Genomic DNA, 22464 nt, shown 5'->3' with positions numbered 1-22464 from the left:
GAAAAGACGCCTTTTATTTCATTTTACTTTGCCATTTTAATTTACTCCCTTTCGTGTTTAATAACTAGGTAGGGAAATGTTAAACAGCGGCTGTAAAATATTACAAACCCTGCTCCCTGGGAACCGGCGAGAAGGAACTTTTTAGTGCTATCTCCCATCCCGGAGAGGAGCGGTGGGCGGGACCCACCCACCCCAGCTTTGGGGGGGGGGGGGGCTGGGAGGAGGAGGGATGTGTTTCCCCTCCACTCCACTGGGTCCCACCCCCACCATGTCCACCTACACCCCAGTCTTCTTTTGGGGTTGATGCTGGGGGTGCGAGTGCAGGGCTGAGTGGAGATGGTGGAGGGCTGAATGAGGAGGGAGAGTTTCGGGGAAGCTGAGAAACACACATCCACCTCCTCCAAGGGACCTACTGGCCCCTTTTCTTTGGCACCACCGTCCTCATGAGAATGTGACCCAGAAAGCAGAAGCGGCCAGGAAAGTGTTCGGCTTTGGTCTACGGGAGACAGGCTTTCTTACTGTGTCCTAAGGAATAAGGCACTTTTTTTTAAAGGAAAATGACAGGAAGGGAAGGGGCTGTAGTTTTTCTATGGCTAAACATGTAAGGGGGGCATGCTCCCCATGAAGTACTGGGCCGACCCTTGAGCAAAGGGTTAGTAGTTGTCTGCAAACTGCAGGAGCTTCCCAAGGGATCTGGAGCACAAATTTGTGGGGCAGCACAGGGCACCGGTTTCCGTCTCCTGAGCTGCGTATGATGCTTATACGCTCATTTTGCTGGCAAAAGAGCCTGTCATAAAATGTAATACTGACTATAAAACAAATCAGCGCTTTGAAACGACTTGCTTCAGATGTTTTCATAAATCCCTAATGGCTCAGGCACTGCCTGCTATTGATAATATTAATGTGTTAATAGTTCCTCTGAAGCAGCAGCACTGGGTAGGGCTGGACACACACACACACACACACACACACACACTCACACACACACACACTCACACACTCACACAGCTGAGAATGCCACGGAGCTGGAAGCAATGCTTGGGCTCTCCAGCGAATTCCAGCTGCTCTTCGTTGACCTCAGAAAGCCAGATCCAAGTGAGATATCTGATATCATTTTAAATCCTTGGCCGGAGCACCCCTTTAGTTTAAAGTGTTTTACACTGGTTCATAAAAAAAGTCTATGATATAGGCGCATACGTACATATAAAAGCGTGGAGCACACCCATGTTCCTAGGAGCGCTATTCACAATAGCCAAAAGGTGGAAACAACCCACATGCCCATTGGTAGGTGAGCGGACAAACAAAATCATGTCTCTCCATGCATTGGAATATTATTCAGGCATAAAAAGAAATAGAGTTCTGATGCATACTACCACGTGGTGAACCTTGAGAACATTATGCTCAGTGAAATAAGCTAGACACTGGGGGGCAGATAGTGTATGACTGCATTTACATGAAGTACCGAGAGTAGTCAAATTCATAGAAATAGAAAGTAGAATAAAAGTGATCAGTTCGGGAAGATCAGAAAGTTCTGGAGAGGGATGATGTGATCGTTACACAACAATGTGACTGTACTTAATGCCACAAAAGTGTATACTCAAAAATGATTCAAATGGGAGGTGTTATGTTATGCATATGTCTTACCAGAATTCTTAAAGGGGCCAGAAAACATGTGAGTAATGGATATTGGGCTTCTCTACCAACTCCCATGTCCTCTCCTGTTGAGTCCCCTGCCCAGGCCCACAGCTCTGTCCCCAGGCTCTCAGAGTGCCCAGCTCCAAGGGAGGCTGCCCCTGGCTCCCCCAGCACCCTGCTTTCTTTGCCCTTAAGGAAATGAGAAGCTTCGTGTCTACAATTCCCCAGAGACACCCACCTGGCCCAGAGAAAGCTTCCCATTAAAACCCAGTTCCCGCCCCAGCCGGTTTGGCTCAGTGGATAGAGCGTCGGCCTGCAAACCGAAAGGTCTCAGGTTTGATTCTGGTCAAGGGCACATGCCTGGGTTGTGGGCTTCATTCCCAGTGGGGTACTTGCAGGAGGCAGCCGATCCATGATTCTCTCTCATCATGGATGTTTCTATCTCTCTCTCCCTCTCCCTTCCTCTCTGAAATCAATAAAAATATATTTAAAAACATAACAAAGCAAAACCAAAAGACCAGTTCCAGTCTCAAGAAGGGACTTAAAGAACCAAGAAGGATGCTATTTATGGTGCAGTGTCTCTGCTGCATCCCTAACAGGCACATTCCCCCTGGAGGAGTGTCAGACAATAGCCGCTCCAATCTCCTTGCCAAGTGGCCAAAGACACTCAAGTTCTTTCCGGGCACATCTCTCTCCCGGGACCACCCGGCCCTCCGATTTATGAGATGGATAGAAAGATTCTAGAGAGTCAACGTTAAGAAATAACAGGTGGAGTGGGTGGGGAGCGGTGGCCTTGGTGAGACTGCAGCGTTTTTCCTGGACCTGCCCCCATCTTTTGGGGTTCTTCCTTCCTGAAAAGAACTTGCCTAGAATCACTTCGTGGTTTTACTCCTCACTGTTAGAAGCAGCTGAACCTGGAAACCACCGAAGAAGCCGTTGAGTCTGACGGCAGAAAGGGAAGGCCCAGGCTGAGGACGATGCCTACCCAGAAGTTTCTCTCCGCAACACACAGACACGCGACCTAAGCCAACGGTTTTTCTGATGCTTCCTCTCTGGGGCCAGTGTAAGAAATGGTCAGAGCCGTCAAACCTTTGCCCTGTGCCCTAAAGGGAGACAAACCTGGGCTTAATGCAAGTTTCCCCTGGGCACGCCCTTAAACTTTCCTTACACATCATTACCCAGAGCCAGGCTGCCAACAGCTCCTGGGTCCCCTCACAAGGCGTTGGCCCAGCTTTGCATCTACAGCATGGCAGTGCCAGGCCTCCTCCTCCCTGCCAGCGCAGGAAGATAAACCTGCAGCCAGTGATGAGACAAGCCTGTTCAGAGCCCTACGTAGAGATGACAGAATGGGAGCATGATGCCTATTAGTTTCAGGCTGACAGGCCCAATGGCATGGACCCCAGACAAATAAGGAGCGCATGCCAGTAAGGAAGGGAAGCCCCACTGGAAGGAAGTGGGGAATGGCGGGAGGACAGGGCTCCCACTAGGCAGGTAGGGTGCCAGTCATGTACACAGCCCAGGCAAGTCGGAATCAGAACAGAATCTCAGATGTGAGCCAGCTAATGGGTTAAACGCTATTAGGACTTGGAGCAGGGGGGGAGAGACGCAGAATCGGAGTATCACTAAGAAAACTTTGCAGCCAGCCGCCAGATTTTCTAAACCAACCGCTTCACCAAATTCCCTGCCAGCTCATAAAATGCTTGCCTGACTTGCCTTCTTTTCTCCAACTGGTGCTATTTTATTCAACGGTGTTGGGGGTGGGAGGAAGAGGGAAAAGTGGAGAGAAAAGTCAGGAGTGAATTACATTTTAAATAAAATTAAATTTGTTTAGGTTCAGGATGTGTAGACCCTGATCATCTGCAGGCTGGATTTAAATGTGCTATAACCGTGTGCATGTGTGTGTGTGCGTGCGTATAGACTTGTCTGATCAAATATACATGTAACACGCACAGGTATTCACTGTGCACAGCCATGTGCAACAGACTCTAGAGGTCGTCTGTGTTGACAGTGGTTGGAGATCTATTCATATTTTGCTGTATATGTAGACATTGATTTTGTTCTTTGTAATTCTTCTGGGAGCCTGACCGTTTTGTTTTACCTTCTTTGGGGGGCAGTATGCAAAGTGCTTTTGTATTATAAAAGAGCGCCGACCTGCTAGTGGATGGACCTCTTCTCCATCCATTTCCTGTTTTTCAGGCCGACCCAAGCTCTCAGACCATGCCGGCGGGCTGGGGCAGCAGCTGGGGATATCAGTGGGATCTCTGCAATTCAAGCAGGCCGATTTGGAAACAGGATCTGAGTTGCTGCCTGCCTCTCCCTCCTCCTGGGTCCACCAGGCACAAGGATGTATAAGACCCTGCGGTAGAGGGCCAAGGGACCTGTGAGTCAACTGTGCAAAGAGGAGGATTAAAAAAAAAAAAAAGGCACAGAATGAGTGTAGGATGAGGAGATCTGAGGAAAGGGAGAACAGGGGAAGACTGGGGGACTGAGGAAGCTGGAGATTTAAGACCCCCTCCCGTGAGCCCATGAGTTTGGGCTCACCAGACAGGAGGCCTCAGGAGAACCCAGGTCAGGGCCCCTCGCACTCCGAAGAGCGCACCCACACTCGGCAGGATCAAGAGGCCTTCGGGCCACACTTCAACTCTGCCCTCCCCACTCCCATCCAGGTCAGCCCCTGTCACCATGCCGCCACCGCTGATGCGCCGAGCTCTCTCTGGGCCCAGGAGAGGACCAGCACTCCAAACGCTGATGCGGTCTGTATGGACTCGCTAACAAAGCAACAACCACTTGCACACGTTCACAGCCTCCAAATAACGATTCGGAATCAAACAGGCCTGGCCACTAACACCAGTGGGGAAATCCTCCAACACACCGGGTCCCCCTAAGAGACTAACGTCTGGGGCCCCCTCTGGGACCCCTGTTTCTTCTGGAAGGACCTTTTCCTAACCTCACAGTTGTTCACACTCGCCCGCTCCTGAGTGAACCCGAGACGGGGCATCCGTGACCCTTCGCCTCCCCCAGCCCTTCTGGGGTCCCCTCCGTTTCCTGAGGGGAGTCGCCGGCAGAAGTTGCAACTTTTCTGTGCTGGAGGGACTTCTCCAACTTGGCGGCGGAAATCGGATCGGGGCCAGGACTGGGGCCGGGGCGGGGACGCGCGGCCCCCGTTCCTGGCCCCGGGAGCCCAGGCTGCTGCTCTCCGTACGGAATCGGGCCGGCGCTGCGGCGTGTGGGGACCCACGGTCCCACGCCAACGGAATCACGACTCCTCGCGGAGCCGTTATTCGCGTCGCTCCGCACGCGCAAGCTCTGGCCCGGCTCTCGGCAACTCCCCCTCCTCGCCCACCACTCGCTCGTAATTTGAGGGCCGCCTTGGAGCTGCGCCCGGGGCTGCAGTCCCCAAATTAAAGCACTTTGTGCAGCCGGGACACCTAGCGAGCTGCCTCCGCACACGCGGGGCCGGCACTCCCGCTGGCGCTCCCCCTCTCTCAGCCCCGACCCCCGGCCTCTGGAATGGATGTGAGTTCACGCACATCCTGCGCGCGCACACGCACGTGCACGCACACGCATTCCCCCTCCAACGCCGTCCGCACACACGCACGAGCCTGGACGTCTGCCTTTTGTGGTTGCCTCGCAGGACGTGCTTTCCTTTTCCTGACCCTGGCTTCCTCTTTTCGCTCTTTCATCTCCTCTTCCCTCGCCACTGCCTTCTGAGCGCCCCTGGCCTGGCTCCCGCCCCTCCGACCCTCCGGCCCCGTCCGGCCCCGTCCGGCCCCTCCGCCGCGCCGCCCGGGAGGAGAGGGGGCCGCGGCGACGCGCCCTGCGCGCGGAGCGAGGGCCGCGCGTTCTGCGGGCGGCTGGGACCGCAGGGCTGGCCTCTGGCCTGCGCCCTGTTTGTTTTCCCTTCGCCCCTTGAATGCTAGATTAAGACGTAAAGATTACCCGGGGCCGAATAATGCCGGGAGTCAACACTCCAGCAAACAAAAGTGCTTGCGCAACTCCGCCAACCCCGCTGGGACCCGGGCCGCGGGCTGGGGAAAGGGAACGCGCTCCTCGCCGCTAATTACGAATAAATGATGATGTGCTCACCAAGTAATTGATTTAATGAAGTTCCTATGAAACTATTAAACCCGGGTGGAGGTCAGGCTGGAGGCGCCCCAGAGCGCCCATTGTGGGCTGTTTAACTCCACCGGGCTCCTCGGAAAGACATCGGGGCTAATAGGTGAAGTCACAGCTGCTCGCGCCGACTTCTCCCGAGCGTCCGGCCGGCCGCGGGCACCCTCGCGCCCTTCAGCCGCCGCGCCCTCGTGCCCCGCCGCCCGCGCCCCGCGCCGGCCAGCTTACCCACGCCACTCCCAGCCCCGCCGCCAGCTCCCGAGGGCCTCTCCAAAGGGATCCCGGCTCTCGTTAAGAGCGGGAAGTTGAACACTGAACTTGTGCGCACCGCCAGCAGTCGGCAGCGTCCACCGCCACCCACCCTCCCTCCTCACCCCACCCCCGCCACTTCGTGCAGGAACTTAAGCCAGTGTGCCACGCAGGGTGCTCGCGCGCTCTTGGCAAGGTGCCTGGAGCCCGAGCATGTGCCCAGTGCACTGGCTGGGGCGGAGGCGGGGGGTTTAGTTCTGCGTGTGTGTGTGTGTGTGTGTGTGTGTGTGTGTGTGTAGGGGCGCGCGCCCGTGCGTTCCGGGCCAACATTTTTGCATCTTACCCTGGCCTAGGGCCTGTTCATGCAAAAAAAGTAAAAGCCGGGAGATGGGGACCAAAGAAAGATGAAAAACAAAAAAACAAAAAAAAAACATCACCCAGGTTTGCTACTGGGCCTTGGAAGACCCAAATTTAGGTTTTGCAAATCTGTTGCGGGGGGTGGGGGTGGGGAGGGTCTGGCAAACCTCTCTCCTCCTCTCCACCGCCCATCTCCAGTAGTTTCCAGAGTTGGCTAGGCGGTTCCCGCCCTAGAGCAACGCCTCCAGCTCCCAGTGGGGCGGAGGGTGTAGCTGAAGGCCCCAGTCTTGGGACGGACAGATCCCAGCTTCGCCCCCCTCCCCCTCTAACAAAGCCCAGCCTTGCAGGATGGTAGAAACTGCTTCCCCTGCAGGGTGGCTCGGGGTGGAATAGGTGACCCTCCTAACCCAGGAGGTTGGAGGGAGCCCTGAGGGCATATATCCCTGAGATGGAAAAGCAGGCGTTGCCAAAGAATCTAGAGTCAAGGGTGCTAAAACCCTGCACCTGGCCGCAAGGACCCAAATCACAGTCATACACACAGGAGGGAGCCCCACCTCCAAAGGGTCACGTGATAAACGATAAGGCTCGTGTCCATCTGGAACCCCATACCAGAGACTGACTCCCATGGGGGTTTTGGATGCAAAAATCAATCTGCCAGGGTCCCCTGCACCCCTCCACTCTGGCAAGCCTTGTCTCTTGTCATCAAGAGCTAATAGTTAACATAGTTACTTAAGACATGCATTTCATTTAGGCCACAGTTAGTTGGCAGTAAGCTTCATCTCTCTTTCTTTTTTTAATGTTAGGAATTTCCAGCTGCTGGAACCAACTTCCATTGGACTTTGAATCAAACGCTTGGTATTAGGTTGGTATTAGGGCGGAGGGGATACTTTGAAGTGGTTGTTGGTGTCCTTAAATAGACCTGCACTCCTGGTTGGGTCTCTTGACTCAACTAGAGTCTTAACTTGGGAACTCCTTAGGGGAATATTGACAAATCTTCTCTGAGTCTTGCTTGAGGTCTCAGTTTCACCATCTGTAAAATTGGATCGCAGGTCCCTGGCTGAGGCCCTCTGGGCTTGCTTTATTTGTGTTCTGTGAATGGGGACCTTAGGAGGGGGCAGCGGGGGGGGAGGAGGAAATCGGTAAAAAGGCCTGTTTGCCTCAAGCCTTTGTCTGTCTTTGTAGAAGCTAGTCTCTTTGGAAAACAGTGCCCCGCCCAGCTGCCTGGTGGGTTTTTGCAGGGCTGGGGTTTTCCTTTCCTCCACGCAGGAGCAGACCAGAGACTGGATGTCCCAACCCGGCGAGTCCCGCGTGGCCCTTGTCTGCTAAACGACACTCTCCAAACGGTGCCCAAAGCGGTTCACGCTGGCGCTCTCTCCGCCCCAGCCCAGGGCAGATGTTCCTATTTTGTTCCTGCCTCCCCTCCCCTCACCCCAGCCCCTCATATTCCTTTAACGCCTGCTGATGGCTACATGCCTGCTGCCCTTAACGCAGGACGGGCCCTTCTTCTTCAGCCTCCAAATGAGAAGTGACATTTGCACTGGGCTCAGCCAGCGCGGGAGCCGAGCGCGGGGACACAGGCCCATTGACCGAGCGCGGCCGAGCGGCCGGCGGGCTCGGCGGCACCCGAGGCCGCCTTAATTAATACCATCTTAAATGGTCCAGCAGCCACTGAAGACAAAGTGGAAGAAAGACTTTAAGGCTGAGTGCCCCTCGACAAGCTCTTCCCCCCCCCCCCCCCGCCCCCCGTGTCATTCAATATTTAATGCGCCCGCTTCTAATGCTACTACTGGTGTTCCTTTCTCAGCAAGGACATTATTTTTTCACGGTGCCCATAGCCAGGGAAAGCCCTTTAGGCAAAGAAAATCAAAATGTTTGTTGTTTTGGATGACTTATAACTCTTGTTTAACACAAGCACTTTCAGGGAAGTATAACAGGCGCAGCCTCCAAAGCAAACAACACAATCCTTGTGACAGAGCCGGACACAAAAAGCACATTGTCTGGCGGACTACCCCTTTTCTCCGGTGCTAGATGGGGGCCTGTCTCGGAGCGAACACCGCGATGCCATGTCACTTTTGAACTATTGTTTTTGAGTTATGCCATGTGGTCAAAGGGAGCGAGAAGGGGGCTCTTTCCCGGCTCCTAAGACAAACGAGTTGCCTTTTCATGGAAATCCCCCTGCGATCCTTGAAAACGGAGTTTAAATGTCACCTCCGCCTTTCTAATGGGCACAGGGCTGGAGGCGACCCTTCAAAGCGCCGGAGTGATAAACGACCCTTATTAAATATGGCCGGGCCGCTGGGAAAGCCCTGCGCCCGGCCGGCGCGCCGGAGAGCGCCCCTCGCTGGAGGGCCCGGGAGGAGCCGGGCCGTCCTCGGCCTCTGGGCCAGGCCCAGGCGGCCGGGGTCCCAACCCAGACTAGGGGGTCGGGGTAGGGGGGGGGTGGAGAGCCCGGATGAGGGGGGGCGGCAGTTGTAATACAACTTCTTATCTGCCGCCCTACACACCCGTGCGCGCCCCTCCACCCCCACCCCATCCCTAGAGATTCGGCGTGAAAGGCCAGTGCGTTTCCCCCTGACTTCTTTTTGTCCGTTGCCGAGTGGCGTCTGCAAGTCTGAGCTGCAAAGTTACTGATCTGCAGGCTGCATGTTAAGGCAGCCCATGTAAGTAATTTCTCCGGGCACCCCAGCAAAGGAGAACAAATCGCTGACAAAGGCGAGCGCTCTCGATTCAGCGGCGTCGTTAAGGCAACCCCGAAGTATTCCTCCTATAATAAGTTCCACTTCAAAGGGTTTCTCATTCAGCGGTGACTTGCTTCGCACTTTTATTAAGTCCGGGCTTTTTCACTCGGAGGAATCATCTGTTTGGTTATTTTTCATCGTGTTTATTTTTCACCATTCACACAGTACTTGTATTAAATAAACAAGGAACAATCGCTTTCCAAATAAAAGTCCTTAGGTGGGAAGAGGAGGAAGAGGAACTGGGGGCTCTGGGGCTCCAGCTCTCTCCTCCCCTTTTCCAACATCACCCACCCCCACCCCCACCCTCCCTCGGCTTTCTCTCCTTCTCTGTCTGCTCATTCTTTCTCTTTTCTCTCAAGCTAGGAGGTTCTGGGGAAGGGGGGGGGGGTGGATTCCTAGCAAAAAGTAAAGGAGACACATATATTCTATGCCACACATATTCTAGGTGTAATATTATCCGTAAAATATGTATTTCTGATGAGGTGAAAACTGACTGAGCTAACTTGGCATGAAAGTAAAGGTCACAGCAACTGTATCTTAATAGAGTGTCTCGAATCGCGGTGGACCCTCTGCCAGCGGCTGCCCTGGCCCTGTCCATTGCCATAGCAATCCTGATGCTCCGTGGGTGTACCATAAAAGCAGCAGTCTGAATTTCAAAGAACATGCCTTTGAACTTCTCCCCGCCTGATTAGGCACTGGCTTCGTGTGTGAATGCGTGTCCTCTTGAGTGTCTGTGCGTGGGCGTGTGTGTAAGTTTCTGCGAGTGTTTGTTCAAGGAGGGGAAGTGTGCTGGGACCCCAGGGCTGAGGGTTTCACTGTGGGCCTCCTTAGCCAGCCCGCTCGCCCTGGAAGAGTGGCTTTCGGTGGCCATGTGTCTGTTTTAGTAGAGGAGGGGTGAATGGGCAAGCCAGTAGCGTAATGTGACAGACAGGCTGGGAGTGTTCGTAAGTGCCAGGATGGTGTTGTTTCTCTTGGGTTCAGTTTTCCTTTCCTCTGACTTAAGGTGATCACTGGAGAAGCCAGACTGGCTCCCCTTCCCTCTTTCCCAAAGTGTATTTCTGGGATTTAAAAAAAAAAAAACTTCAGGTGAACATCTCTTGTACCATTTTATAAAGAGATAATAGGTGGTAGGTCATAGGTAAGTAGGGAGAGAGAGAGAGAGAGAGAGAGAGAGAGAGAGAGAGAGAGAGCCACTATCTCAAAAAGCTTCCACAAAATGCAAGATATAAATGACAAGACTGCAAGTGACACAAATATTTGACCTCTACCATAGTTGGGCCCAGCTTTCAAGAAGTTTCAGCCTCCTCTTTTCCTGTCCCCAGTGCTATCCCTCCTGTGTGGCCATCTCCAACTTCTTAAAAGAATATAATTCCCACCCCCAGCTTTTTTTCAGTACTTTCGATGTAGCAGCTAGCATCATTCACTTTACCAAAGAACATCCCGAATGGGGAAAATATATACATAAACCACAAATAGTATGTGTTTGAAGATTCTCCTAGCCTGGAAAACAAAGGTAGATGATTTAAACAGTGTTTGCGAGGGCCACGTTTTGCCGAGGAAAGATGAAGTCTTTGATGATAGCCAACTTAGTGTCAATAAGTGGCTTTCTCTGAGACATATTCAGATGGGAACGTCTTGCTTGCCAATTGCCATAGAAATCTTAACACACCATGAAGATTGTCCAAGCGCCAAGCCTTCCGTTCTGGACTAAATTACTTTGAAGTGGCGCAGGACGAGCAGTGGTCAATTTTAACTCTATAGACTGGACAGAGAACGCTGGGAGTGGGAGATTGTGCGTTTTAAAGCAGAAAATAAGAAGGGGAAACTTGTTTTAGACACTCTATACAAGGTTCTGCTCATTGTCAGATCTTTTATCTTTTATATTTCCCATGAATGATTCATGTCTTGGTGGCTTTGTGTCACCCTTCTTTTCACAAGAAACTTCATTAGAGAGCTATAAGTTTTCCCATTGATTGGGGCCCTCATTTATGAGTTTTTCTCCTTCGTGTGCTGGTTATTGTTATCTGGCTTAAAACAACTCTTTGCAACCTGTTTCACCTTTACTACATTTAATAAACCTGACTTTTCAAAATCACTATAACCTCTTGGAGAACTGCTTATTGACATTATTACCAATTGTTTTTAATTATTTGCCCTTTATTGGTTTTGTATCAGCTAACATTAACAGGCAAACATTCGGCCTTGCTCATGTAGCTAACCAATTACATTAGTTTAAGCCACTTGGATATTTTGTTAACATAAATGTAATTTCTCCTTAACAACTGCCTCAACATGCTGTTACTTATATCCCCTCAACTTCCAAATAAACCACAATATTAATTGGATTCTGCCCGCGCGCCCTCCCCCCCATTACCTGATGCCCACTACTCAACTTCTTTCAAGATCCACCTCAGCTCCTGATTTTGCTTGTATATCTGGAAGCCTCTGCCCCTCTCTCAATCTTCTCATTCCTTTTGACATTTACTTTAGAGGCTAGGCACCAAAAAAGAAAAAAGTTAAAATTCACTTCTTACTGATTAGGATCACTAAGGATATTAATTTTAACAAATAAATGCGGTAACCCCTAAGATTTATGCTAGTGTTAGGTGCAACCTGCAGGGTTTCGTCTTCATGGATATATTGCATTTTCTAGATTGGATTGTAAATTAAACCAAGCTGTAAAAATATTTTATTGCTTGGGGAGAGGCTATGAAATAAAGAGGTCAAGGAAAGAGAACCTAATGTTCATTATGTCAGCAACCTGTTCTGTTTGGAAGAGAATGGCAGAAATAACCCATTATGTAAAACATAAACAATACATAGGAAGAATACCTTTATTAAATTTTTACTCCATAATCATCCTTGCTTTCTATTGAAGGTACACATTTTAAGTTTTTCATTTTAGGTGTATCAGGAACCAATAAATCTGTGGCAGAGTTAACCTATGCATGGCAAAATACATAAAATACATATTCTTTTGTTTCATAATAAATAAACCTGTAGCATAATAAAGAATAGTGCAAACTACCATTGAAAAAGTTGTATAAATAAAACAACTCATTACAAATCAGAATTATTTTGTCCTAATAAGTTTACAATACATAAATTATCCCCCCAAAGTTCATACCTTTTTTTGTCTATTTGAAAGAGATTTGAAAGTGAATAGGAAAATCAAATAAACTTTTAAATGTAGACTCATTTTATATCAAGTTTTATGATCTTTTTCTTTATAAAGGAGGGTCTGCATGTTTAATATTCACCATAACAATTTGAAGACAACATTGAAAGGCTTTCAAAGTGACAGCACCATGCACTGTACTAGTAATATAATATATCTATAAACTATATATAATCTCAACACAATGCAAAAAAGACATGCAGGAAGAGTCCTGGTTTCACATTACGTTGTTCATTCAAGTAAGTTTAAAAATATATGTTTCCATTTTCTCTCCTTTTTTTTTTTTTAAATAAACCGTGGATCATAAACAACAATCTTTCACCAAAATGTATAATATAATTCTTTGGTGTGCTTTGAACTCTTCCAGGAAAGAAAAAAAAAAAAAGGATGTCAGAAAATAAATTAATTCAGCTGTACAAATAGTGTTCCCATACAGGTTATTAACAATGATAAGACTACAACCACTCACAGTACACGAAACAAGTTTCTACAAACCCTGGGGAGGGGTGTCTTCAGGGTCTCCGAGGATAAATTAGTGCTCTTTAGTATATTTGTATGATGTTTATGATGGACTACATTTTGCACACAAGATGTGTTGTACCAACCGAAAATAAATTGACTAAGAGTTATTGTCCTAGGTCCTTGACCTTTTTTATCCTAGCTTGACAGCTCTGGCAAGGTCACACATTCATCAATGTTTGGTGGTAACTATAAACCTTTTAAAAATTTTAATATGTATAGCAACTCCCTCCCCTCTTTTAATGTAAATCATACACTTCACACACTGTCATTTTCAAATGGGGTAGAGTTCCGTGTGCTCAGTGCTCAGGTGGAAGAAAATGCATTAAAATGCACTTTCGGGCATCGAAAAATAAAGGCTTTTTAAAAGGTTAATACAAGAGTACAAAAGAGGAGTTGGCCTATTTTAAAAACAACAGCTTTCAAAAAAATAGGCATGCTGCCAACTTCACACCTCCCTAGCCGTGCCTGTTAATTCTGGCATCCCAAAGAACTTATGATCTAAAACATGATTTCCTTATTACACAAGAAGTTTGAACATAGTAAAGAGGCAGCATCTGAGATTTCAGAGTTTTAAAAAAATCAGGAAAAAGAAAGCACTTGAATTTCTTCTACTTTATAAAATAGCAGTTTCACAGTTGTTTTTTGCAGCAGCTTTTTCTCTTATCTCCACTTTTGCTTGAATAATCACAGTAGCACAATATATGGAAATGTAGTAAGGTTGCTGCATTTTTCTTAGAAAACCATACAAGCAGGGTACGGAGTAATCCTGTGTAAAAACAGTGTTTAGGTGTGATCCGTAATAAAAAGTGGAAATGGAAAATGACAAATAATAAAACTTAAGAGGTTTTTACAAATATTTTTGGACACAGGTATAATCTAAGAGTCCCAATATCTGTTGGCAATGCAGCAAGTGTGTGGTTTACAATCAAGAGGCCTTTGCAGAATTAGGGCCCAAGAAGGAGGCTAAGAGGCTCCAGAGAAGCCCATGTTATGGTATCAAAGGCATTTGCAAGGCACTCTAGGAAATGCAGAGGGCCTTGTTGCTCTGTTGAGTTCCGACTTATTGTTCTTTCTCTCCATATATATACACGTGTGTGTGTGTGTGTGTGTGTGTATTTATTGGCAGTGTGTATCTTGATCAACTACTCTTCATTCATTTTTCTTGGTACAATTTGCTCCCAGCCCTGTCCCCCTGCAACGTGTAAAGTCCAGCTTGGTTGTTTTTTGTTTGTTTTCTGGTGGGGAGGGGAGGGGAGAAGCCCAAATATCTTAATTAAATTAATTAAATGTACAAACACCATAGGGTTTCATACCAAATAAATAGGGCTAATTAGACCCGGTGGCAAGTCTGAGTCACAGATTTTCCCAGGCTCAGCATTGTCTCAGGTTAGGATATGGTCCAAGAACTCCCATTTGCTATTTTACTTGTTATTATTATTAATAAATTCTAATGTATCGTCCGCACAACTTCAGAGTTCCCATACATCTCCTCATCTTCAGACTCAGAAGTGGTCCCGTTGCTGGAAGGCGTGTGGAGGTGGCTGGGGGCCCCACTGGCCTGGCAAACGTACCACTCATTGAGGTTGGTCACCTGAGGGGACAGAGTGCTAGAGCGACTCCTTGCTGGGTCCAGCACAGGGGACAAGGGGGCACCCATGGGAGTCCCCACTGATGAGTAGCCAAGGGCTCCTGGAGAAGGTGGTGGAGACTTGCAATGAATCTTCATGTGCTTCCTCAGGGAGCTCGGGTGAGTGTAAGATTTGTCACAGCCTCGAATCTTGCAGTAGTAGGGCTTGTCGCTGGTGTGGACATGGGAGTGTTTCTTTCTATCACTGCTGTTGGCGAACTTCCTGTCACAGCCATCAAATTCACATTTGAAAGGCTTTTCCCCTGCAACAAAACATAGGAAAGGTTAACGATTGCTTTTCATAGATCTCTCATACTTAGGAGAGACATCTTGGAGCAGAAATGAGGATGCATTTTCCCATTCTCTAGAAGACCAACTCCCCGCCTAATACCTATGTTCCAGGGCGCAACAGGGGAGGGATACTTCGGGGAAGGGGTGCTGACCACTGGTCTGGAGGCTCTCCTTGGACTGGACTTGTGAGATGCTAGATGTCAGCCCTGTGGCACCGTAAGGGCCAGGGAGAGAATGACTAGAACATGGTCCAAGATGTACCACCGAAACCCAACTAGGACCTGAATACCCATGTCCTCCTTCCCCTCAGGCTCTATACATGCAAACATAAAAGCAGCCCCGCCTCCCCCCCCCCCTCTGTCAAGAGAAATGCTGATAAAATGATACTTTTAATACAAGAAAAATGAATACATACACTAAAAGTACCTGGGGGTGTTGTAATAAAATTATTATGGCATTTTGTTTCAGAGTGTTCCCCAAGATTTCACTTATGGGAAAGGAAATAAAACAAAATCCTGTTCCCTTCAGAAATAAAGGCACCTGTGAAACACACTATTCGACCACTAGACTTTCTATAAGCCTGGCACAGAAATGGCCACTGGCCTCTTCCTTCTACCAGCTTTCCTCACAACTTGCAGGGCAGTTACGAGCCTAGTGGAATAGAGCCTTAACAAACATTAATAAAGAACACCAGCCTCTGCCTGAACCGGGCTTTTACCTGCTGCCATAAGTAAAATATGCCAATAGCTTTCCACATGGTTTGATAGTTTTTTTAAAAAAGGGCTATTTACCAGCCTTTTGGCCCATCACCCCTTTAAGCTGCTCTAACCTCCCAGGAACACAAGTGGAAGTGGAAATGCTCAGTAAGACAAGAACTTCAGCCACGTCGCACCTTGGTATTAGAAAGCAAGAAAAGAAGACAGCAGGTAACAGTATGAATTTCCCCTCTCACCTTAGTATGTATGAACTTGATGTATCTGAGTCCATCACTGAACAAATCACTTCATACATACTACCATATTAATATTCTCCTCATATTTAAAAAGCAAAGTTGGGTTTCTCCACATTTCAGCAGCTACTCTGATGATGCACCGGTACGCCCTTTCCTTGGTTTTGATCAATTTCTTTTTCTTCTTAAAAACAACTAAGACGGTTTAGTGTGTGTAAGTTATTGTGGGGAATTTTATTATCTTAATACAAATATTTCAGTGTAGTATTTATTGTTATTAATTTCACCAATACCAGTGTATGTTAGCACCGCTGAAAGTATTTAGATGCCTGGAACATTAACTCATCCTACTTGGAAATAATGTTTGAGAATAAAATTAGATACTATTCAAATATACTTCCTACATTGACCCCCATAACACGAGGAAAACAACATAACACAATGATAATCACAACCTTTAAAAATTCTCTGTAGATGAGCTGCAACAAAAAAAAATTAATCCATTTTTAAAAAATCAAAACATTGGTTATTTGCCCTGATTTCTGTATTCTACATTAAGTTGGAGATAATAATGTAGCATTCTTTTAAAAAAAAATTATAACCAGCCTTTCTTCAATATGGAACTTTAGGTGGTTTTATTCACTGTATGCAAATGTGCAACGTTGTGTTTTAGACTTCTCATGTTCCTGTACACGCTGCACCCTCCAGATCATGAAGGATAAATGGCTTGGACATTGCTGGCACCAGCACTGCACGTGAGAGAAGCAATTGGACCCAGTAAAGGGGAGAGATGGGGTGGAAAGGTAGAAGATTAAGGATGAAGAAATGGAGGAAACACGAAGGGGGAAAATGGTGACAGAATTGCCTATTTTGTTCCGGGGAACTAAGGGACAGTGAGCAAATTCTCCCTAGCCAGAAAGGGGGAGACCCCAGTGTTTACATTTCAGACTCTGACATGGAGGTCACGTCAGACCCCAGCGACTTACAGAGCTTTAGAGAGGAATGGAAGCTGCGTGGGGGCGACTCCCAGATCCTGTCAGGTCCCTCTCCAGGGAGAACTCCAGCCTGGCCCAGTGGAAGGTTATAAATGCAACTGGGGGCACGTGGGTCAGGAGACGGGCCTTCGGGAGTGGTCAGGGGATTATTCCTTTTGATCAGTACGCTCCGGGATCGCGGGTGACCCCCAAAAGGGAGAGTGGCATAGCAGGGAGGGAGGGAGGGAGACCCGATGGTCCCTCCCTGGGCACACTGTTCAATGACCAGGCGGCCCAGAGACCCCCAACACCACCCCAACCCGCGCGGGTTTGAGCAGGAGTGTGCGGGGTTCGCATCCCTCCCCGGGGGACCCGGCGAGGCCTACGCAGCCCCTGGAGTCCGGCATCAACGCAACCACGCAACGTGGAGCCAGAAAAAGCCGCCATAGGTACCCGCACACGCCCCCTCCTGGGGCGGGGGGGGGGGGGGCTGGTCAGGAAGCGGGAGAGCAGGGACCCAGGCCGGCTGCCCAGCCATCCGTTTCCAGGGGCCTCCGCTCTCACGGCTTCCAGTCCCGCGAAGCCAAGGTCCACCGAGGCCTGGGAAGGAGGGAAGGGCCGAGGCCGCAGGCCCCGCTGGTAGGGGTTCCCTCTGGGGACCTCTTCGCCCCCTGCGTGCCCGCATTCGGGACCCCAGGCCCCGGCCCCGCCCGGAAGCGCTGTGCACAGGGCCAAGCAGCAGGCCCTAGTTTTACGAGAGCCTCGTGGGAAGTTTCCTTTTGGGAAAATCACCATGGCGCACGGACCCGATTAGAAAAGAACCCGGCAGGCCAAGGGGGCTCCGGCCCATCACCTGCAGAGCCGCGCGAGGCCGGTCAGGTGCGGGCCACCCCGCCTGGCTCCCCCCGCAGATCCCGGGATGCCCGGGCCCCCGCCGCTGGCCGGGCGGTGGGGCCAACGCCCCGCGGCTGCCTCCTCGCCGTCGCAGCGCCGATAAATCAGCCAAGTAATTACTGAACGTAAACTCCAGTTCCTCAAGTGTCCTCCGAGGGGTAATGCCGCCTGTCCCTATAAATCCCGGCTGCGCTCGCACTCAGCAGCGCCTCCTCGCCGTGCGCTCGTCTGTCCAAAGGGAGCATGCGACCCACAAGGCGCCCCCCTCCCCCTCACCCAGGGCCTTGCGCACCCAAACTCAGGGCTTGGGGAGGGTCAGGAGGGGTCTCCCCCTAAATTCTAAGGCAGGGGAGGCTTTGCAGCTAGCCCTGTACTCCTCCAACTGGAACCTTCTGTAAAAGGACAGACGCCGCCTTGTCCAGGAGCTCTAGGTCATGTGTGATACAAGTGTGATTGCACTGTGTGTGTGAGCATGGGTGTGCATGAAGGTGTGTCAGTGAGGACGTGTGAGTGAGGGTGTGACCTGTAAGGTGAGTGTGTCAGGTCCTATGAGGAAGGGGGGGTGCAGGAGGGAGGATAGGTGTGTGAAGTTCTTTGTGCGATGTGTGTGCACGTGAAGGTGAATGTGTGGAGTGCGTAAAAGTAGGGCGAGTGTGTGTGTAGGGGGGGGGTCTCCAGGGACCTCATTCCTTTAGCATTTTTGCACCCCACCCCGGAGGGGCAGGACCACACCGAACTGGCCTGGTGGCCCAAATACCGCAGCAAATACCACCCGCCCCTTCCACACGCGGGGCCTGCCACCGGGTGGGGAGGAAAGAGCCTCCGGGGCGGCTCCGGCTCCAGCCCCCCCTCCCCTTCCCCCATCGCCCTCCCCAAGGTCCCGGGGCCGGACGGGTGGGGCCTGCCGACTGTCCAGGGCGCCTTCCTGCTCCGGGCTGCTGCGGCTTCTGTCGGGGCGGCGGCGGCGGCTGGAGCGTGTGGCCGGTCACGGCGTAGAGGCTGCGGGAGCGCTGGAGACTCCACCATGTGGGAACCCAGCGCGGGGCCTGTGTGTGCTATCGAATTACTTATTCATAGAAAAAAAGGGGGGAGAGAAAAAAAAAGAAGTCACATGTCCGGGTTATACGTATGCGAAGAGAAGCAGCAGAAGGAGGGAAAAATTAAAAGCGAGCAGAAGGAGGAGGAGGAGGAGGAAGAGAAGCGGCGGCGGAAGCGGCGGAGGCGCAGGCGGCGGCGGCGGCGGCGGCGCGGCCGGGGACAGACACCCACCTGTATGAGTGCGCTTGTGGATCTTGAGGTTCTCGGAGCGCGCGAAGACCTTGCCGCAGCCCGGAAAGGGGCAGGGGAAGGGCTTCTCGCCCGTGTGCACGCGGATGTGGTTGATGAGCTTGTATTTGGCCTTGAAGGGCTTGCCCTCGCGCGGACAGTCCTCCCAGAAGCAGATGTGGCTGCTCTGCTCGGGGCCGCCCACGTGCTCCACCGTGACGTGGTTCACCAGCTCGTGCATGGTGCCGAAAGTTTTGGAGCAGGGTTTGGCGCCGCCGGCCGGGGGCGGTGGCGGCGGCGGCGGCCCGGCCAGCTCCTCCGGGTCGATCCACTTGCAGATGAGCTCCTGCTTGATTGGCTGCCGCATGTAGCGCAGGAAAGCCCCGGCCGCCCCTGGAAGGTGGGGGTGGTGCTGGTGCGGGTGCTGCGCGGGCGCGGACGGTGGCGGCGGCGGCGGCGGCGGGGGCGGCGCGTGGTGCTGCAGGTGGGGTCCCGGCCCGGCCGCCGCGGCGGCCGCCGCCGCTGCCGCCAGATTCAGGTTTAAGTTCACGGCTCCGTAGCCGTGCAGGGCCGCGGCTGCAGCGGCCGCCACTGCCCCGTAGTGCGCATCGCCGGAGCGAGGCGCGAAGGGCGGCTCCGCGCGGCCGTACAACTCCGCCGCCGCCGCCGCCGCCGCCGCCGCCAACCCCAGCCGCATCTGGCCGTTGAGCGGGTGCGCGTGGCCGCCGGGAGCTCCCGGCATGTCGTGCAGCGCGGGGAAGAGCGCCGGACCCCCGCCGCCGCCGCCGTCCGGGCCCGCGTAGGTGCCGCTGGCAGAGATGAACATGCCGGCCGAGTGGGGAGGCGGGGCCGGGTGCTGGGGGGAGCCGGTGCCGGACTGCTGCTCCCCTCCGAGCGGGGCCCCGTGCATGGCCGCCGCGGGGGCCGTGGCGGAAAGGTCCCTCCGGAGGACGAAGTCCCTGCTGCGGCCTTTGCCGCTGCTGCCGCCGCCGCCACTGTTGGTGGTGGTGTAGCCCGAGAGGGCAGGAGGAGGAGGAGGGGGAGGGGAAGGGGGTGAAGGGGAGGGAGGAAGAGGAGGGGCCGGGGGCGGTGGCGCGGAGGGCAGCGCGCTGCTGCTGCCCCCTCCGCCGGGATAGGTGCCGGCTCCGGGGTGTGCCACCGAGGCCCCGGCGCGGGCGGCGACCGCGGGAGCCTCAGGCTGAGCCGGGAGTGCCTGGGAGGGAGGACTGAGGCGGAGTGCGCTCGCCTGGGCCATGTGCTCGGGTCCGAGCGGAGTGATGGCCACGCCGAGGTCAGCGCCCAGGTCCCGAGGGCGGAGGTGCGTGGCTATGGCGCGAAGTTGGGAGTGGGCGGGCGGGCTGGCCAGCGCCGGGAAGCCTGTCATAGTCTGAAGAGGCCTGGCCTGAGCCGTTGCCAAATCCGCTAATCTCAGCGCTGGCGGGTTCCTCTTGCTCAAAGGGGGCTCCATCAGAACCACACCATCAAACCCATAGACCCTCACTGGGGTGACTTCTCCCCCCCTCTGCCCTCCTCCAAAAACATGTATATATGAGGGGCTCTTTAACTTCTTTGTCCTGGTCTCCTAACTCTGCTTATTCCCGTCCCCACTCTGTCCTCCAGCGATTGGCAGAGTGAACACCACATTTGAGCTGCACAGTGGGACCAAGATTTTGGAAATGGCACGGGTGGGATTGGAGAGAGCCGCGTGATTGGCAGCAGTCGCGGCTGCCCGATTGGCTCCCTTTCAGACCCTTGGCCCAGCGGGAATCCGCCCCGCTGCTCGCGGCCGCCTTAGCTTTCGCTTCGCGCCCCCTCCTCCCCTGGAGCCCTGCATCCCCACCTCCCCGGGGATGTCCAAGTTGCACTTGCACAAAGTTTGCGCTGGGCCTGCGCGCGCAACGCTCCGCGTTTCCCAGACGCTCCTTGCGGAGAGCGTGCGCCGGCACGCGGCCGGAGGGCGAGTGGTGGCTGAGTGCTGGGGACCCCCGCGGGGGACAAAAGGCGGAGGTGGGGGGGGGGGGGGGGACTTCAAACCCTCCGCCTCACTGCACGCAGAGCCCCTTCCAACATCCACACACTTCCTCCTCCCTTGGAAGAGCCCTAGGCGACGCCGAAGAAAGAGGGTGATTAGCTGTTCGCCCGTCATCGTGCTTGCAGAGATGATGCTAGAAACTTGTTTGGGAAGGACACCAATCTGCCAAACGCTCGCGTAGGGCTCACAGACTGGAGACGGAATGAGGAAGGGTATTAAAATCCTACTGGTTGTAAAACAATCTGAGCAGTTTGGCTCCGCTCAACACCAAGGGAAGTCAAAATACATCTTTCCCAAAAGGAAACGTTTTACCTCGACTTTTTAGCTCATGGAGTCCTTTTTAATATGCTTCAAAGGAATTGGCTCGAAATGTAATCTCACCGCTCATCGGTTCTGGATCTGCCACTTCCAATTAGATCTGGGGGGCGGAGGAGGCGGGACATTGGGCAGCGATTTTAACTTTTGCCTCTGGGAGATACAGTGGCAGGGCAGGCCAACAGCATCTCTCCAGAAGGAAGCTACTAAGTAAATAATATCCTTTAAGCGGAATCTCTCCTTCCAGTCCAGAATGTACTCCACATGTGTGCCTCAGTTTCTTTGAAAGGACCATGAATTAGAATTGATCCAAGAAAACAATTATTTTTAAATCAAGCAATGTCTTCGTTATATATTTACTAATTGAATAGCCTTTTACCTTGCTATCAATTGTCTAATAATTGATAGCTGAACTAGCAAGAGAGATGTTTTATTTTAAAACCATAAAAACTGGCTTTTTAAAAAAAGTGAAACACATTATCTTTCAAGCGATTTGCAATCAAAGTAGTTTTAAAAGGGTTTCTGCATCACTTTTCAAGGGGGGGGGGGGGGAGAATTGTTGCATCCCCCAAACTTTAGGGTTCTTACTGCCCAGTGTTATCACTTCAGCTTTTAAAAATAAAGCTATTAAAATTGTGTGATGTTCCAAGATGCTCAAAATTTAAAGTCAGGGGTTTTAATTTTAATTTTGTTGCCCTGCATAACATTATTTGAAAAAAGTGGATAAATGATTTTTTCTTTGGGGATACAATAAAACGTTATTAGTTTAATTCATTTTCAGCCCACACATAAATAGACTGCACAAAGCCATCCTCCAGGAGATAGCCCTGGAAAGAGGTAAGACATATTTTCAAAAGCCCTGATTCAATAGCCCCATTTACATTGATGTGAACAATGTTTAACAGGAAACTTCCCTGTGAGCCCAGGAAATGTCATTTCTCTTTTATAAAACTTACAGCCAAACAAATAAAATACAATCAAATTTCAAATGTTTTGCTTTTCTTTAATTTTCGATGACATTCAAATATGGGGGAATAAAAAAGGTATGAGCGCAAACACAACAAAAAATTTAAAAAAATAAACAACAGTGACAAAATCCACATCTGTATTTGGAGAGGACAAGATCTTCTACAATTTCGTTTTAAAGACTCAAAACCACCTCAAGCCATCCAGGCAAGGGTGGAGCAAGGACTGTGCCATCTCTGTGGATGGCTTATAGGGAAAGCATCATGTGTGAGATTGTCGCCACTGTCTTCATTATCTCTCAGAACATTTCAAGTGAGTTCCCTTTATTTGAATTCCTTGGCAGTGAGCGTCAATACTT

At 51.2% G+C, this 22464-nt stretch overlaps 1 protein-coding gene across 1 annotated transcript; it reads right to left on the bottom strand.

Annotated features, from left to right (window-relative positions):
- Nucleotides 1-14239: 14239 nt before the first annotated feature.
- On the bottom strand, nucleotides 14240-20335 carry ZIC5 (Zic family member 5; the record flags this gene model as incomplete). Its single annotated transcript, XM_079779483.1, has 2 exons — nucleotides 18797-20335; nucleotides 14240-14682 (listed from the first exon to the last, which is right to left on the bottom strand). The coding sequence occupies exons 1-2, from the start codon at nucleotides 20259-20261 to the stop codon at nucleotides 14240-14242; spliced, it is 1908 nt and encodes a 635-aa protein (XP_079635609.1). The 5' UTR covers nucleotides 20262-20335.
- Nucleotides 20336-22464: the final 2129 nt, after the last annotated feature.

This window comes from Cnephaeus nilssonii (assembly GCF_951640355.1).
Source record: "Cnephaeus nilssonii genome assembly, chromosome: 8".
NCBI lineage: Eukaryota > Metazoa > Chordata > Mammalia > Chiroptera > Vespertilionidae > Cnephaeus > Cnephaeus nilssonii.
Note: the sequence above shows the minus strand (reverse complement) of the source record. Positions and strands in the feature narration are given on the sequence as shown.